This window comes from Hypanus sabinus, chromosome 7, assembly GCF_030144855.1.
Source record: "Hypanus sabinus isolate sHypSab1 chromosome 7, sHypSab1.hap1, whole genome shotgun sequence".
In the NCBI taxonomy this organism is placed as follows: domain Eukaryota; kingdom Metazoa; phylum Chordata; class Chondrichthyes; order Myliobatiformes; family Dasyatidae; genus Hypanus; species Hypanus sabinus.
In genome coordinates this window covers 114774443-114792444 of record NC_082712.1, presented here as the reverse complement: position 1 = coordinate 114792444, position 18002 = coordinate 114774443, and the positions used below count along the sequence as shown (strand labels likewise).

At 45.7% G+C, this 18002-nt stretch overlaps 1 protein-coding gene across 1 annotated transcript in view; it reads right to left on the bottom strand.

Annotated features, from left to right (window-relative positions):
- Positions 1 to 3163, bottom strand: part of LOC132397114 (mucin-2-like) — a 77509-nt gene extending 74346 nt beyond the window's left edge. The window contains exon 1 of the mRNA XM_059975427.1: positions 3024 to 3163. Coding sequence (XP_059831410.1) covers positions 3024 to 3090 — 67 coding nt within the window. The 5' untranslated portion in view covers positions 3091 to 3163. The remainder of the gene's footprint in view (positions 1 to 3023) is intronic.
- Between the last annotated feature and the right edge of the window lie 14839 nt (positions 3164 to 18002).

The following is an 18002-nucleotide window of genomic DNA, read 5'->3' as shown; positions in this document are numbered from 1 at the left end:
GTCGACAGTCAGCTCCATCGCGAGCACAAACCTTCACTCCATCATCTTCAAAACACGGTGTCTCGGGAAGGCAGCATCCTTCATTAAGGACCAACACCATCCAGGACCTGCCTTCCTCTCATTGCTACCATCAGAAAGCAGGTGCAGGAGCCTAAAGACATGCACTTAATGATTTAGGAGCAGCTTCTTTCCTTCTGCCATTAGATTTCTGAATGGTCTGTTAACCCATGAACACTATCTCACTAACCCTCTTTAGTACTGCTGCCACAAAACAACAAACATCATGTTGTATGTCCATGATAATCAACCTGACTGATTCTGATTGACTAGTTATTTCCTCAAAGCAGAGTTTAGTCCTCGTCACCAATGTAGCATCTTCCATTTTAGTAAGGCAGTGACAGTATGAGTTTCTCAACAGTATCCTTCACTGAAGGTGAAGAACAACCAACTCCCAGGCGTGGAGCAACAATGTATTAGACATCAGACCACATAGTACACATTGTCCTTAAATGCATCTACGTGTACACAAGTAGTGTACCTTCTGACATGTGGTCCATCACCACTCTGAGATAAGTGCAGTGGGATCGCTCCACACAGTTTTGCCAGACAAAGCTACCCTGGAAAACCTTGACAGAAGGGATTTTACAGATGCTGGAAACCTAGAGCAACAGACACAGATGGTGGTAAATCTCAGCAGGTCAGGCAGTATCTATGGAGGGAAATGGGCAGACAACCTTTTGGGATGTGACTTTCTTCAGGACTGGAAAGAAAGTGGCAACAGCTGGAATAAGGAGGTGGGGGTGGGGGAGACAGGATAGATGAGTCCAGCCAGGGGGGAAGGTGAGTGGGTAGAGAAGATTAATCATTGGAAAGAGTGGTGGAAGGAAAGACTCTCAGTGTATTGTGCTGCTGGACGAATGGCACAAGGCTGGCTGAACCCCACATTGATATCTACCCTAACAAATAGCACCAAGAGCCAGGCAGCTGAGCCTGTCCCAGATGCCCAGTGGCTGACGTCCTTTCAGAGCAGTGTCCAAGAATCCCAGTGGGACACACATCCCTCCCACTAGGACCCCAAAGTGCTGGATGATTTTGGAGATGATGCACTGGGCCAAGTGGACTTGTCTTGAACAGCTTTAAATATCACTGGTGTTCGTCTAACACCACACTCAGCAGTGCATTCCTGGAAGCTATCACTCTCGGTGTAAAAAAAACAGCCACCTCTGACATCTCCCCGACATTTTCATCCACTGAGCCAGAAAGGATGTCCTCTCGTATCAGCCATTGCCAGCCTGGGCAAGAAACATGGTTTCAACACTCTGTCTTTGCCTCTATTATCTTACACTCCTCAAAGTTGCTGATCTTGCCCTGCACCCCCAGAATGACTTACTGTTTTCCCTCCTCTGAAGAGGAGAGAGTGGGAAGAAATGAAGACAAGGGTCTGGGGACCACCAGCAAAGTCATGGCCACACAAACCAATCATTGTGTGAAACGGATTTAAACATTAAAACAATCAGAAGTTAAATGGCAGTAGCAACAGGTTAGCAATTCCATCAGTAAACTAGGGGGCAGTAATTCCTTACTCATCACCAGGAGTTCAGCCACAGGTTTAACTATTTACAGGAACTTGCTGACTATCCTGATGTTAAATCCTCGCCAGTCATGCCTGTGCTGGAGAACCAATGGCTGAGTGGACAGCCGCAAGATTGGCTTCAGAATCGCAGTCTGTTCATCTGAAAGGCTGAACACGCTAAGACTTTTCCTTTGGAGCAAAAGACTTGATAGAGGTGTATAAGATTATCAGAGGCAAAGACAGTGGGGAGACAGTGCTTTTTGCCCAGACTGGCAATGGCTAATAGCAGAGGACATCCTTTCTGGCTCAGTGGATGAAAATGTCGGGTGATGTAAAAGGTTTTTTTTACACAGTAAGTAGTAGTGGCCTGGAATGCACTGCTCAGAGTGGTGTTAGACAAACACCAGCGATATTTAAGAGATAGCCACCTGGGTAAAAGCGAAAAGGAACAATTATGAGCTGTGTGGGAGAGAAGGTTTAGATTAATTAAGGAGTTAGGGAATTGATCAAAACGGTGGCACAACTTTGAGGGCTAAGGGTCCCATATCGGTCTATGTTCTGAATTCTATTTAAGTGTGTCATTACCCCTGAGCCCAGCTTGGGCCATGACAGACTCCTTTCTTGTAGGTTGGGAAGCCTGGTCCTCCCTCTGCCTGATGGGGGACAGAGAACATTCCTTCATTCCCTGGGATAATCGGGCGATGTTGTTTAGATTTGGGGAAAAGGCCAGTTCGAATCCAACAGTTCATATTACAGGGGATTGCAGACAGAAATGGATGTGTTCAGAGACCCCATTCCTCAGTAAGTTGGAAAGGGGTGAAAAAGCAAACACCATTCTTTTTTCAGAAAAAGGCAGTGAGGGGCAGGGGTATTTACTTCATGCCTTGTGTGGAAGGTGATGGAGTTCTGAATCCCTAGAAATGAGAGTGTGAGGGAGTGGCGGACTATTTGTTATTTTTCCTTTCACTACCCTGATTTGTTTCCTGGGCGTTAGTCAAGAAGTTGCCAAATTTTCTGCAGATTCTATGGTAACATTTTCTCAAGCATTGATCATACCGTAATTAAAGAGCCTCTGAGGCAGACAACATCTTTTAGTTTGCCACAATTTCCTTTGGCACATCTTCCCTTCATTTTTACATTAGAATATTGATCAAATATTCACTGATTTGGTCCTGTTATCATTGCCAGGTTAATCACCTGCCATGCCCTGAACTGCTCATTGTTCGAAGGAGTTTGTAAATAGATCCATTGAAATCGATTTCCATAATTTCCAAAACATTTGCAAAATAAGTACAAGAAAGCAATGAAGTTTACTAACAACTGAGGCAATTAAAAGTAATGTGCTGCTGTCACTTCATCAGCCTCCCCCAACACTACAGCATTACCCTCCCCATTCAAAAAGAAGGGAAAGGTGTTTTCTCTAGTAAGTCAATAGTCAGGAGTCACCTACCTTGAATGCAGGAGGAATTTGCCACCAGTAATGATCCCAAAGCTCCCATAAACAGCCAGTTTAGCATGCTTGAAGCTGTCAGCAGATTCCCCTTGCTTCCAGGCTGAGAAACTGAAGTGTGAATGATTTCTCAGTCCCCAGCTCCTCTACACTGTCCTCTAGTGAGTTGAGTTTGTTCTAAACTTGCTTTTATTCTGATTGAAGGGAGCAGGGAGGGGTGGGAAGGAGGGTGTGACGTAAGGTTTACAGTCACCAAAATAAGAACTCCCCCTCTCTCTCTGTCTCTCTGTCTGTCTCTCTCACAAACGCACACACTTCTCTTTATACACAGCAGCCAAAACAAATTCTGACTATTTAACAAGAGCAGTATAAGGGGACTTGGACATCCAGCAGAGATCTGTCAAGCAATACACCACAGGTATACACACCTGTCTGAGTTAACACGTACTGACAATACAAACGGCGAGCATTCCTGAATATCTACTTTACATTAGGTTCATTTGTTGTTTCATTGTATTAGATTCCAAGATCCTATCAGTACTTTGGGGTCATGGACTTCCTTTCATGCTAGAGGAACTGCCTTCTGACTGCTCTTAGAAAGGTCAAGAGGAGGCACTCGCCTACATGCAGCAGTGGAGAGAGCTTCACTCAATCTTCCTTCAACGTCTCTGGGTGGGTGATCTGGACTCATGCATTAACATGGAGTCAGGTCTCACAGCTGATTGAGTTCATCTCAAAAATAATCGAAAGACTGGTGTTGAAAGAACTGTCCATGAAGCTGCTGGAATGTGTCGAGTGCTCCACTGTTTTTGTAGGAGTAGTGTCGTAGCTAGCTATCTAAGTCCAGTTGGGACGCCAATTCGATTCTTAGGTGTTCTCAACACAATTATTCGACAGTATTGAACTTGTTGCAGGAGATTTTGGGCATCAAGTCATTGATAGGCAACACCAGCCTTGCAGGTGACACCCACACACTGATCGTGAACGATATGAGTTCTCACCAAGCCTGTTCTTCCTCTTCCAAGCACTAGGTTGTCACTCTGCCTGCACTCAGGATTAGCCACAACTTTCCAGGTCTCTTCTGAGCTGAGGGTAGGCATCTGGGAATGGAAATGTACCCTCATGTTCAGAATCAGGGGGTAATAAGAGATGAAAGCTGGCCTCCACACCAGCGCAGCCTCACCAGGTGAGAAACATGGCGGGGATTGGCTTGAAAGTGGAAATGTTCAGCCTACCCATTGACGGAATTGAAACATATACTCTGATTCACTCTCCGCAATTGCAGCCTGAACCTTTTGAGGGATTCTAGCATTCCCAAAATCATCTGGACAGAGAAAGGATCCAATGCTTTCCCAGCATATATGACGAATAAACTTTTCTCGGGCTTCCAGCCGGGTATAGATGTCGATTATAGCCAACGTTTCAACGGCAAACTCCACCATCTGATGAAGATCATACCTGATGAAGATGCCAGAGTTTGTCATCGATATCTGTACCTGGATGGAAGAGTTTATTCATCATCTGTGCAGAGTAAATAATTTCAGAGATGATCAAAGATGGGCACTGAGCCAGAGAGGTAAAAATGGGGTATTAACCCAGTGTACTTTAATGAAACGGGCAGCAGAGTTACGTTGCAGGATTCAAAGCTCAGGGAGGGAGAGATTGGGAGAAGGTGATCTCTGCTCGAGTCTCCGGATGGCACTGACGTGAGTTACCCCAGGACCAGAACTGAAGAGCTCTTCAGAGGCTCTCTGATATTGGAGATAAAGTGAAGGACAGCCTGACGTGTAGTTTTCTCATCCAGAGATGCTATTTATATTGAATGAGCTGCCACTGATGTGGTTGAGGCAGGTATGTTAATGATATTTAAACGGTACTTGGACAGGTACATGATACACACCAGAAACTCTGCAGATGCTGCAATTTAAAGCAACACACCCAAAATGCCGGAGGAACTCAGCAGGTCAAGTGGCATCTATGGAAATGAATAAACAGTCGATATTCTGGGCCAAGACCCTTCTTCAGAACTGAAATGGAATGGAGAAGACACCAGAATAAAAGGGTTGGGAAGGGGAAGGAGGATAACTTGAAGGTGAAAGGTGAAGCCAGGTGAGCAGGAAAGGTAAAGGGCTGGAGAGGAAGGAATCTGATAGGAGAGGAGAGTAAACCATAGGAAAAAGAAAAGGATGAAGGGACCCAAGGGGAGGTGATTAGGCAGGTGAGAAGTGCTAAGAGACCATAGTGGGGAAAAGAAGAAGAGCGGAGGGGGGAAGGAAATTTTTAAACCAAAATTTGAAATTGATATTCATGCTGTCAGGTTGGAAGCTACCCAGACAGAATATAAGGTGTGCTCCTCCACCTTGAGGGCGGTTTCATCTTGGCTCATCATGGACTGATATGTTGGAACAGGAATGGGAATTAAAATGTTTGGCTACCAGGAAATTTCACTTTAGGCAGATGGAGCCGAGGTGATCATTGAAATGGTCCTCAAATTCACCAACGTAGAGGAGGCTGCTTCAGGAGCATTGGGTACCATAAATGACCCCAACAGACTTGCAGGTGAAGTGTTGCCTCACCTGGAAGGACTGACTGGGGTGAGGTGGGGTGTGCACGGATGTCCAGTAAATGGAGGAGATGTGTGTGAGGACTGCACCAATTGTGGACAATATGATTATCCAATCCACTGGCCAGAGTGCAGAGATAACAAAGGAGCTGAATCATTAGTGGGGGAGTGGGCACTGAGTCTAGAGAATGTTCACGGGGAAGCAGGGAGACAAGGGCTACAATGGGGTCTGGCAGTGTAGGCCCTGCATCTCACCATCTCCGGGAAGCAAAAAGGATGGATCCAGAGTGAGTGTCCTACAACAACCCCAGCAAAACACTCAGCAGAAGCCTCTGCATTGCTGATCCCAGAGAAAGCTTCTTCACAAATGGGGGACTCTCCGAACCCTGACAGTCACCATACAGGTCAATCACTCAAACTTCACTTGGTCAGCTCAGAGCTGGAATTCTTGTAACCGACAGACCATATGGGCAGTCATGTTGGGACAGAAGTCATCTGACCACCGGACCACAAGGAAAGTTTGAACCTGACAGGAGGGAGCACACAATGAAACAACAAGGCCAGCCTTTACAGAATAGACTAAACTTGGAACATGGCTCTGAATTAAGGGACATCCTTTTAGAATTGAGATGAGGAGAAATTTCTTCAGCCATAGGGTGTTGAATCTGTGGAATTTGTTGTCATGGAGACCTGGTCATTGAGGTATATTTAAGGCAGAGATTGATAGACTCCTGACGGTAAGGGTGAAGGCAGGAGAATGGCGTTGAGAAAAAGAAAATCATCTGTGGTTTAATGGCCTAAATCTGCTGCTAGATCTTACAGCCTTACATGCAGAGCAGGTGAGCAGTCTCTCAATGCCACCAACCACCACAGACAGAGGATGAGTCATATGGGTAAAGCTCCTTCCTTTAATGGATTATCTGTGAGCGGCTACAGTCAGACACTTCCAGACACCTCCTATCTTTAAATCAGTGAGGCTGTTCCACCTAAAGGTGTGGCTCTCACTTTCCAAGGTAACGGTGAAGTCAACATATTTCTTTGAAGTTTACTGTAAGTGTGTTAAGGTGAGTAAGCCCATTAATGATTAATATCAAGTTTACATTTGTTTGCATGGTATTGTAATAGCTTGTGCAGGACGTTGCTGAGTTAGGTATGACAAATACCTACTGGGCACTCACTTTCTACATGATGATCGCTCCATTCTGGCTGAGTCTCAGCAAAAACTGCCCTTGTCATATAGGCTCATAGAATCGTACAGCACAGAAAAAGTTCCTTTCGGCACACCTTGTGCATGTGGGCTGTGATGCCATTTCTACATTAATCCCACACAATGAAAGCTCACCATCTCCCGAAATCAACCTCATTGTAGCCTTTACACCCTATTTGTCTACCTGCGCCAGTACTTTTTTCTAAAACTGTAATACAAAATTCTGCATTCTGTTGCATTTTTGAGTGAAAATGCAGCGTCCATCATTAACGACCCCCCATTACCCCGGACGTACCTTTTTCTCATTGCCAGCATCAGGGAGGAGGGACAGGAGCTTGAAGGCACACACTGAAGGATTTATAAACAGATTCTTCCCTTCTGCCATTGGAATGGACAATAGATCCATAAACACTATCTCATGACTTTTTGCACTACTTATTTAAATAAACTATTTCATATATACAGTGCCTATAAAAAAGTATTCATCCCCCTTTTCACTTTTTATTGTTTTACAACATTGAATCACAGTGGATTTAATTTGGCTTTTTTGACACTGATCAACAGAAAAAGACTCTTTTGTGTCAAAGTAAAACAGATCTCTACAGTGGTCTAAATTAATTACAAGTATAACCCTTTAATATGACACACAAATATTGGTTTTAGAAGTTACATAATTAGTACAATGGATATCTGTTTTTGGGTGCAGTCAAGGTGTTTCATTCGATTGTAGGAAAAATATACTGTATCTGTAAAGTCCAACTGCTGGCGAGTCAGTATCCTGGCATAAACAACACCATGAAGACAAAAGAACATTCCAAGCACTCTGTGAAAAGGTAATTGAAAAGCACACGTCAGGAGATGGACACAAGAAAACTTCAAAGTATCCCTTAGAGTACAATCATCAAGAAATGGAGAGAAAATGGCACAGCTGTAAATCTGCCCAGAGCAGGCCATCCTCAAAAACTGAGTGACCGTGCAAGAAGGGACTGTGAGGGGGGTCACCAAGAGACCCATGACAACTCTGGAGGAGTTACAAGCTTCAGTGGCTGAGTTGGGAGAGACTGTGCTCGGGTACTTCACCAGTCACAGATTTATGGGAGAGTGTCAAAGAGAAAAGAACTTTAAAAAAAAAACTCTCATGAAATCTCAGCTAGCGTTTGCCAGAAGGCATTTGGGAGACTGAAGTCAGCTGAAAGAAGGTTTTATAGTCTGATGAAACCAACATTTAGCTTTTTGGCCATTAGACTAAATGAATGCAGAAAACTATAGGTAAATTCTAGAAGTAAACCTGATGCAGTCTGCAAGAGAACTGCGACTTGGGAGAAGATTTGTTTCCAGGCAAGACAATGAGCCCAAGCATAAAGCCAAAGCTACATAGAAATGGTTTAAAAATGATAATGTTAATGTCCTGGAGTGGCCAAGTCAGGGTCCAGACCTCAATCCAATTGAGAATTTGTGGTCGGACTTGGAAAGGGCTGTTCGTTCATGATCCCAATGCAATCTGACTGAGCTTGAGCAGTTGTAAAGAGTGGGGAAAAATTGTAGTGTCCTTATGTAGAAAGCTGATAGAGACCTATCCACACAGGCTCAAGGCTGTAATTGCTGCCAAATGTACATCTACTTGTACTGACTTGAAGGGGGTGAATACTTATGCAATCAATTATTTTGTGTTTTATATTTGTAATTAAATTAGATCACTTTGTAGAGATCTGTTTTCACTTTGATGCAAAAGAGTCTTTTTCTGTTGATCAGTGTCAAATTAAATCCACTGTGATTCAATGTTGTAAAACAATAAAACATGAAAACTTCCAAGGAGGGGGGTAAATACTTTTTATAGGCTCTATATGTATCTATACACTTACTGTCATGTGCAGTTTTTATTATTATGTTGTGGCGACCCACTTTCTGCGCAGGCGAACCGGCTCACAAATAGCCAGCGCGCGGGGATAGACTTTGGTAATGCACCTCTGACGTAATTTCCACCCGGAGAGGGCGGGCGCTAGGGATTAAATGTCAGTGCCGCGAAGTTTGAATAAACTGGTCTCAAAACGACTTACTGACTGCGTGTCGTTATTTCAGCATTGTGTGTAGCACATCGCTACATTGGTGACCCCAACGGTCCTAACGGGATTTGTCCAAAGGTGACCGACTCTTCATCTGTTCACGCAGTTTCGCTAAAACTGCCGACTTTCTGGACGCTGCGACCACGCGTGTGTTTTAGCCAAGCAGAAGCCCAGTTCCAGATTTGGCAGATATCCTCTGATTCCACGCGTTACTACCACGTGGTGAGCACCCTTGACCAGGAGACGGCTGCCCAGGTTACGGATTTCATACAGTCGCCTCCGGAAGAAGGCAAATATGAAGGATTCAAAGCACTGCTCATTGGGACCTTTGGCCTCTCACGGTGTGAGCGAGGTGCCCGCCTGCTTCACCTGGATGGTTTGGGAGACAGGCTGCCATCAGCATTGATGAGCGAGATGCTGTCCTTGGTTGACGGACACAAGCCCTGCCTCATGTTCGAGCAAGCGTTCCTGGAGCAACTGCCCGAGGACATACATCTGCTGCTGGTCGACGCAGATTTCAGTGACCCCCGGAAGGTGGTGGCCCGGGCAGACATGCTGTGGAAAGCCAAGAGAGAGAGTGTGGCATCTGTCGGTCAGATTACCAGGCCATGCGCCCAACAGTGGACCAGACCAGGCCCGGCAAGGGGGCGTACATAACACAGAGCCAGGAGTGAGGAGGACAGTGAACAGTGGTGTTTCTACCACCAGGGGTGGGGTTCAAAAGCCTGCCGTTGTTGCCCGCCCTGCAAGGGCCAGCTGCCGCTAATGACTATGGCGGCTGGCCACCAGGACAGCCTCTTGTATGTCTGGGACAAACAGTCCGGACACCACTTCTTGGTTGACACCGGAGCAGAAATCAGCGTCTTGCCCCGGACGGGGTACGACACCCACAACAGGAACCCAGGACCCACCCTGAAGGCTGCAAACAGCAGCACGATACGGATCTATAGCACCCGCACAGAGCAGCTGCAGTTCGGCGCCAGCCGGTTCACGTGGGACTTCACACTGGCCGCCGTGGCCCAACCACTCCTGGGGGCGGACTTCTTGCGAGCTCGCTGCCTGCTGGTTGACTTGCAAGGGAAAAGACTGGTACATGCCAAGACTTTCCAGACGTTCTCCCTGGGTGAAGCCAAGTTGCCGGCCCCACACCTGGACTCCATCACGCTGTCGGACAACGAATTCACCAGAATCCTGGCGGACTTTCCATCGATTCTGGCACGGCAGTTCACGGCAGCCATGCCCACACACGGGGTACAGCACCACATTCTGACCCAGGGACCACCCCTCCACGCCTGTGCATGAAGGCTCCCCCTGGAAAAGCTCCGCCTGGCGAAGGAGGAATTCGAGGAATTGGGGATCGTATGGAGGTCCGACAGCCTATGGGCCTCCCCCCTGCACATGGTGCCCAAAGCAGCTGGGGGTTGGAGACCATGCGGTGACTACTGCAGACTGAACGAGGCTACAACTCCAGACCGCTACCCCGCGCTGCACATACAGGACTTTGCAGCAAACCCACACGGGGCAAGAATATTTTCCAAAGTAGACCTCGTCCAGGAATACCATCAAATCCCGGTGCATCCTGAAAACATCCCCAAAACAGCACTAATCACCCCATTCTGATCACCCCGTTCGTGTTCCTCCGAATGCCATGCGACCTGAAGAATGCTGCACATATGTTCCAGCGGCTAATGGACGCGTTGGGACGCGACCTGGACTTTGCGTTCATCTATTTGGACGACATCCTTATAGCCAGCAGTAGTCGCCAGGAGCATCTGTCCCACCTCCGCCAGCTCTACTCCCGCATGAGTGATTTCGGCCTCACGATCAACCCGGCCAAATGCCAGTTCGGTCTCGATACCATTGACTTCCTGGACCACAGGATTACCAAAGACGGGGCAACACCTCTGCCCGCCAAGGTAGACACGATCTGCCACTTTGCCCGGCCCAACACAGTCAAAGGCCTACAGGAGTTCGTTGGTATGGTGAACTTCTACCACCGTTTCCTCCCCTCAGCAGCCCGTATCATGCGCCCTTTGTACACCCTGATGTCGGGTAAAGGGAAGGACTTTACTTGGGAAGGGGAGGCCGCAGCCGCTTTCATTAAAGCCAAGGAAGCCTTGGCAGATGCCGCAATGCTGGTGCACCCCAGAATGGACGTTCCAACCGCACTCACGGTGGACGCATCCGACACAGCAGTCGGTGGGGTGCTGGAGCAGCTCATCGAGGGGCGCTGGCAACCCCTGGTGTGCTTCAGCAAGCACCTACGACCACCCGAACTCAAGTACGGTGCTTTCGACCGGGAGCTGTTGGCACTGTATCTGGCAATCCGGCATCTCAGGTACTTCTTAGAAGGCAGGCCGTTCACTGCGTTCACAGATCACAAACTGTTGACCTTTGCGTTCACAAAGGTGTCGGCTCGCCAACAGCAACATCTGTCCTGCATCTCCGAATACACGACGGTCATCCAGCATGTCTTGGGAAAGGACAACGTCGTGGTGAATGCACTCTCCAGACCAGCTGTCCAGGCCCTGTCCCTGGGGGTGGACTATGCAGCGCTGACTGAGGTGCCCAGTTCACCTCCAGCTTGTGGTCGGCTGTGGCCAGCCTGTTGGGAACGCAGATGCAACACACTGCTGCCTACCACCCACAGTCGAACGGACTAGTGGAACGCTTCCACCGTCACCTGAAGTCGGCTCTCATGGCCCGCCTGAGAGGACCTAACTGGGTGGACGAGCTTCCGTGGGTCCTGCATGGAATTCGCCCAGTGCCCAAAGAGGATCTGCACGCCTCGTCGGCCGAGTTGGTGCACAGCACACCCCTGGCCGTCCCAGGAGGGTTCATACCAGCCCCAAGGGGGCAAGAGGAAGAACCTGCAGCTGTCCTGGACAGACTACGCGAAAGGCTCGGCAACCTGGCCCCTGTACCGACTTCACAGCATGGACGGACTCCGACCCATGTACCCAAAGACCTGCAGGACTGTAAGTTTGTGTTTGTACGAAGGGGCGGACACTGGGCACCGCTACAGTGGCCGTACAAGGGGCCATTCAAGGTGATCAGAAACAACGGGTCCACATTTGTGCTGGATATAGGGGGGAAAGAGAAGGTTTTCACGGTGGACCGACTCAAACCAGCCCATGCGGACTTGGCGCAGCCGGTCGAGGTTCAGGCACCGCGGCGCAGAGGCAGACCTCCCAAACAGAGGCTGATCCAGACTGTGGACATTGGGGGGTGTATCGCCGGTTCTGGGGGGGGGGAGTTATGTGGTGACCCACTTTCTGCACAGGCGAACCAGCTCACAAATAGCCAGCGCGCGGGGGGAGACTTTGGTAATACAACTCTGACGTCATTTCCGCCCGGAGAGGGTGGGCGCGAGGGATTAAATGCCAGCGCTGCTAAGTTTGAATAAACTAGTCTCGAAATGACTTACCGACTGCGTGTCGTTATTTCAGCGCTGTGTGTAGCACATCGCTATATTGTGTTGCAATGTACTGCTGCCGTAAAACAAGAAATTTCACGATGAGCTGCAGTGATATTAACCCTGATCCTGATGCTGATTTTTATGTAAATCTGAATCAGGTTTAATATTGCCGGCATATGTCGTGAAATTTGTTGTTTTGCGGCAGCAGTACATTGCAATACGTAATAAAGAAATTATAAATTACAATAAGAAATATAAAAATTAAATTAGATTTTTTAAAGTAATAGGAGAGCAAAAAAAGAGAAAAGGTCTTTCTTGATGGTGTATAAACAAAGTTTTTCACTGGTAATTGCAATGATAATAAACCAATAACCATATCCTTTAACTCCTTTCCTCTGCAATTACTTGTCCAAATGCCTTTTACACATTGTAATGATACCATAATGTTTGTTATTTAGCCTGAAATACAACTGAATCCACTAAAGCTCACAGCAGGTGTGAAGTGAAAGGACTGCAGACCTACATGGCTAAGGGAAGAAGACATTCTCCCTCTTTAACCCATGGACTCTGGGACAGGGGAGGCTAGTCAATTAACAGTGCATCAACTAATCCTTGCTGAGGAATTATAGATTACTATCAACAGCGGTATAGCAGCTAGAGCTGATGCCTAACAGCTGCTGTGACTCCGGTTCAATCCTGACCACATGCTCTCTGTGTGGAGTTTGCATGCTCTCCCTGTGACCCTATGTGTTCCCTCCAGATGTTTCAGCTTCCCCTCATATCCTGAAGATGTCTGGCTTGAGAGGTTAATTGGCCACAGCAAATTGTCCCTGGTGCATTAGTGAGTGGTAGAATCTGGAGAGGAAGGATGTTGAAAACGTGAGAGGAATAAGATAGGTTCAGGCATGATTAATTAAATGGGTGCTCCCTGGTCAGTGCAGATCTTAGGCCAAAAGGCCTTTTCCAATGTTGTATCTATCCAAGACTCTTTTAAAATGTTCCATGTGGTCTGCAAGTTATTTTCTTAATCCCCTCACACTATCACGTTTGAAGAGCAACAAGTACAGCCATCTCAAAGCTGGTCAGAAACACGAGGAATTACAAAATGTATGAAAATAAATTGCAATGGAGATAGAGTGAACATAAATATATTATAAATAAAGTAACCAGGTAATTAAGGGCAAGTGACCCCCTCAGAATATTGCATTGTTATAAATAAAGCTAAGAAAATCAGAATCAGGTTTGTTGTCACTGGCATGTGACGTGAAATTTGTTAACTTAGCAGCAGCAGTTCAATGCAATACATGACAATATAGTGAAAAAACAAATAAGTAAATCAATTACAGTAGGTATGTATATTTTTTTATACGTGGAGAGGTCACTAAACAAACTGTTATCCATTATGGACTATCTGGCCCATGCACTATGACCTAGTGAATAAGCAGTGAAGCACCCTTTCGAACAGACTCATTCAGCTGCACTGTCACAAGGATCATCTTTCTACCAAATGCAAGAAGCATATACAACAGTTCATCTCTGTGCAACAGGAGAATTCACATCATAGTGTAATAATCTCTGCTTTATTATTTTGTACATTATTATTCTGTACTTTATTATTAGTTAAGTCTGCACACTGCTAAGTGTGTTTTTAAATGTTGCTGCTGTTATGAAAGAATTTCCCTCTTGCGATCAATAAAGTATTTATTATTATTCATGTATTCAATGTCTATTTAGGAATTGTATGGCTGAGGGGAAGAAGCTGTTCCTGAATCATTTGTTTGTGCCTTCAGGTTTCTCCTTCCTGATGGTAGCAATGAGAAGAGGGCATGCCCTGGGTGGTGGGGGTCCTTAATGATGGACATCGTATTTTTGAGGTACTGCTCCTTGAAGATGTCTTGGACATCGGACTACGGAGGCTAGTTCCCATGATGGAGCTGACTAGTTTTACAACTTTCTGTAGCATCTTTTGATCTGGTGCAGAAGCCCCCTACTCCCGTACCAGACAGTGATGCAGCCTGTCAGAACGCTCTCCATGGTACATCTGTAGAGGTTTTTGAGTGCTTTAGGTGACAAAACTAAATCTCTTCAAACTCCTGATGAAGTATTGCCATTGTCTTGCCTTCTTTATGAACTGCATCGATATGTTGGGATCAGGTTAGATCCTCAGAGATCTTGACACCCACAAACTTGCTCACTGTCTCCATTTCTGATCCTTCGATGAAGATTGGCTTGTGTTTCTTTGTCGTATCCTTCCTGAAGTCCACAATCAGCTCTTTGGTCTTACTGATGTTGAGTGCAAAGTTGCTGTGACATCACTCAATTAGCTGGTAAATCTCACTCCTGTACGCCCTCTTGTCACCTCCGGAGGTTCTGCCAACAATGGTTGTACCATCAGTAAATTTATAGATAGCATTTGAGCTATGCCTGGCCACACAGTCATGGATATAGAGAGAGTAGAGCAATGCCAGAGGTAATGATTGTTTTGCATCAGTAGAGAGAAGAGCAGTCTGGACATCCTGAGAAATTAGTATTTGACCAGGGATAGGCATCAAGTACAAAATACAAAAAGTAGTCACAGAAAATAATGGTACAAAAAAATTAGGAACTGCTGAGGATCAGACAGAATCCATGTCAGAATATTAAGGGAAAGGGATGAGAATATTGCAGATGCATTAATTATATACTTACATGTATCTCCTTTGGGAGCAAAATGTTTTAGACTAGAAAGTTGTGCACTTTTCTCAGATGGTTAAGGAAGTGGAGAGAAGGAAAGCTGGGATAAGAGAAATATGATACAAGCACCTGGTGTTGGAAAACTCCTGAAGACTAAAAATACCATGAAAACTTTTCTGATCAGATGTAGGTTCATAAAAGAGAGGTCACATTTGACAAACTAGAAGTATTTGAAGAAGTGCAACATTATTGTTCCTTGTATCCTTTGAGCTCCCTGCCCCACTCTTCTGGTACTCTCTCTGCATTTTCATCTTCCTCTTGGTTCTTTCATTTCATCCTTGCTGTCTGTCCCAGTTCCTCACTGCTGCTCTGTTTTGCTCTTATCCTTCATTCACCTTTCATTCTTTTATCTTTTTCTTTCCTCCCTATCAATCTCACCCTTTCTCATTTACACGTGCATTCTGTCTCTCTCACACACACACACACTTTCCCTCTATTCCCCCTTCTCTCAATATTATCCCACTCAAATCTTTTGTCAATTTCTCTCCCTCTTTCTCTGAATTTTTTAATCTCCCTCTCTCTCTCTCTCACACACACACACACACACACACACACACATTTTCTTGCTCTCTCTCATTCTGTCTCTTTAACCTCCTATTTCTCAATCTCTCTTACTCTCTCCATCAGAGTAAAATTTATTTTGTGTACCTCCTTCAAATCAACAATTTTTGAAGAGTTGCAGACATTATTTCTTCTCCTATGAACATGGTGGCTTTCCCCAATAGCAAGATTCCCCGATAACTATAAACAAAAATAGTTAGGTAGAAGATAGATTGAATGTTTTTACAATAATCAGTGAGATAGTCAGTGTTAAGTATTAAACCAAAACAAGTCAGGCTTAAAAAAAATAGGTACAGCAATACTTGTGCCAATCTCTGATCTCCACACACCCTGAGTAGTTTCCAGGAATCAATGTAAGACTAATTCAGAGTAAAAATATTGTGAAACCATTACCTAAAGAAACAGGTGGATCTTCCTTTGAATAGTGCAACAACCTAACAATGAAGAAATGAAGAAAGATCATTGAATTAATTTTATTCTGCAATGGAATTGATATATGTAAGAAAGAAGATTCTTAAATGATTAAATAGTTTAAAATATATGGCCGCAAATAAGTAAAGGCAAATGTTTAAAAAGATATTTCCTGAACTTCAATGAACATATTTACTTGCAAAATAAATACTCGGAATGGTATTCTTTAAGGCTAGCTAAACAGGACAAGATGGCATCACATTAAAGCGGGAGACTTTTTATACTGTTGCTAAGTTTGCTTGTAAGGTAGCACACGTGTGCATGTTCATGGTGGAAAGTGGGTGTGGATTTATTAAGAGTACGTATGTACACATTTATATTTGAGTGTGTGCATGAGTGTTTCCATTTAGAGTCTGTGTGTGTTTATGTCTGAGCATCCAGCATCCATGATCAGAATCTTGAACTCCTTCTGGAAAGCTATTTCACCGATTGTCCCAGTGGCCTCTGGAACCTCATCCCATCCCTCCCCTTGCCCCATCTGCCTCCTGCCCCAGGTCTTCAGTTTCTGAATGAATCTGGGAGCTCTCTCCTTCTTCCTGGCAGTGCGTGTGGGCATTGTTGCCTGGCTGCCCTGGGGAGCGTGGCTTGACAGGTTGATTCCGCCTCAGTCTTCTCCCATTTGCTCACTGACATGTTGGAGATCAGCCGATAATGGAAATTAACAACATGCTTACAAGAAGATCAGTCATGTCCACCGTCACACAAACAGGCAGTCTTCCGTTGATCTCATGGGATACTGCTTGAAGGCACACCGATCCGTATTAAGCAACAAACTATCTGCTGGAGCAACTCGGCAGTTGACCCATAGCAGATCATGTGTAGCTCCAGATTCCAGCATCTGAAGTCTCATCGGTCATCTACCTATATTAGATGTGAAATGATATGTTCAAGCTCGTTCAAGTTCAAGTTTATTGTCATCTGCCGATTGAGGTGAGGCAAGGGCCTCCATCGGTCAGAGTTGACCATGGATGTTGCATCCTAACTGTCCAGATACACAAGCCTGGGCAGTACGATATGGAGAGCGAGCTGTTCTCCGTGTGGCAAGCTCCCCCTCCACACATCGGATGAACCCAAGGAACGGCAGAGACCGATACAGTTTGGTACCTGCGGTGTCGCAGGAGTTGCCAGTCAGCATTGAACTCAATGTAGGACTGCCTGAGGGAATTCAGCTCTGGATTTTCCCTCAGGGTTTACTCCTGAACCTTCACTGTGAGTAGGTATAGCCACAAGGCAGCGGAGTTTTGAGATCAGATTTTACCTTCTCCTAGATGAGCTGCCAACCATGGCTAATGAACCACATCTGCCTGAAGCAATTGGTTTTAAGGCACTAGAAACCGGCCTATGTCCTTTCTCCTGTCAGTAGAAGTGGTTCTGCCAGGCTAGGCCACACATGAAGGCCAGGAGCTGGACTTGGTTGTCAGAGGCAATTTGAGCATTTAATAGGTAGTGGGAGCTTGTCCCCATTACCACCCCTGGCTATAACAACTTTAAGGAACCTATACAAACTGTACATACCAGCAAATGAAAAGAAGTTCTTCCAGGACATGGCACACCCACAGTATATATATCACACGCAGCACATAGGCACAACACGTATTGTCACAACTATGTTAATAAAATATAATTCCAAATGAAGTATGCAGCACATGTAAACCGTAAACAGTACAGTAAGTAAGAAGTAGTTTTCTGTTCTAGTGAGACCTTGGTCGTGGTAGAGTATTCACCAGTCTCACAGCCTGGGGGGAAGAAGCTGTTACCCAGTCTGACAGGCCTAGTCCAGATACTCCTGTACCTCCTTCCTCACAATAGTGAGTCAAATAGATTCTGTGATGGTTGGTAGGGATCCTCAAAAATGCTTCAGGCTTTTTGAATATAATGCTCCGGGTACATGTCCTAAATAGGAGGAAGGGAGACTCTTAGTGTTTTATACTATCCTTTTTAGGGTCTTAAGGGCTGTTACTTT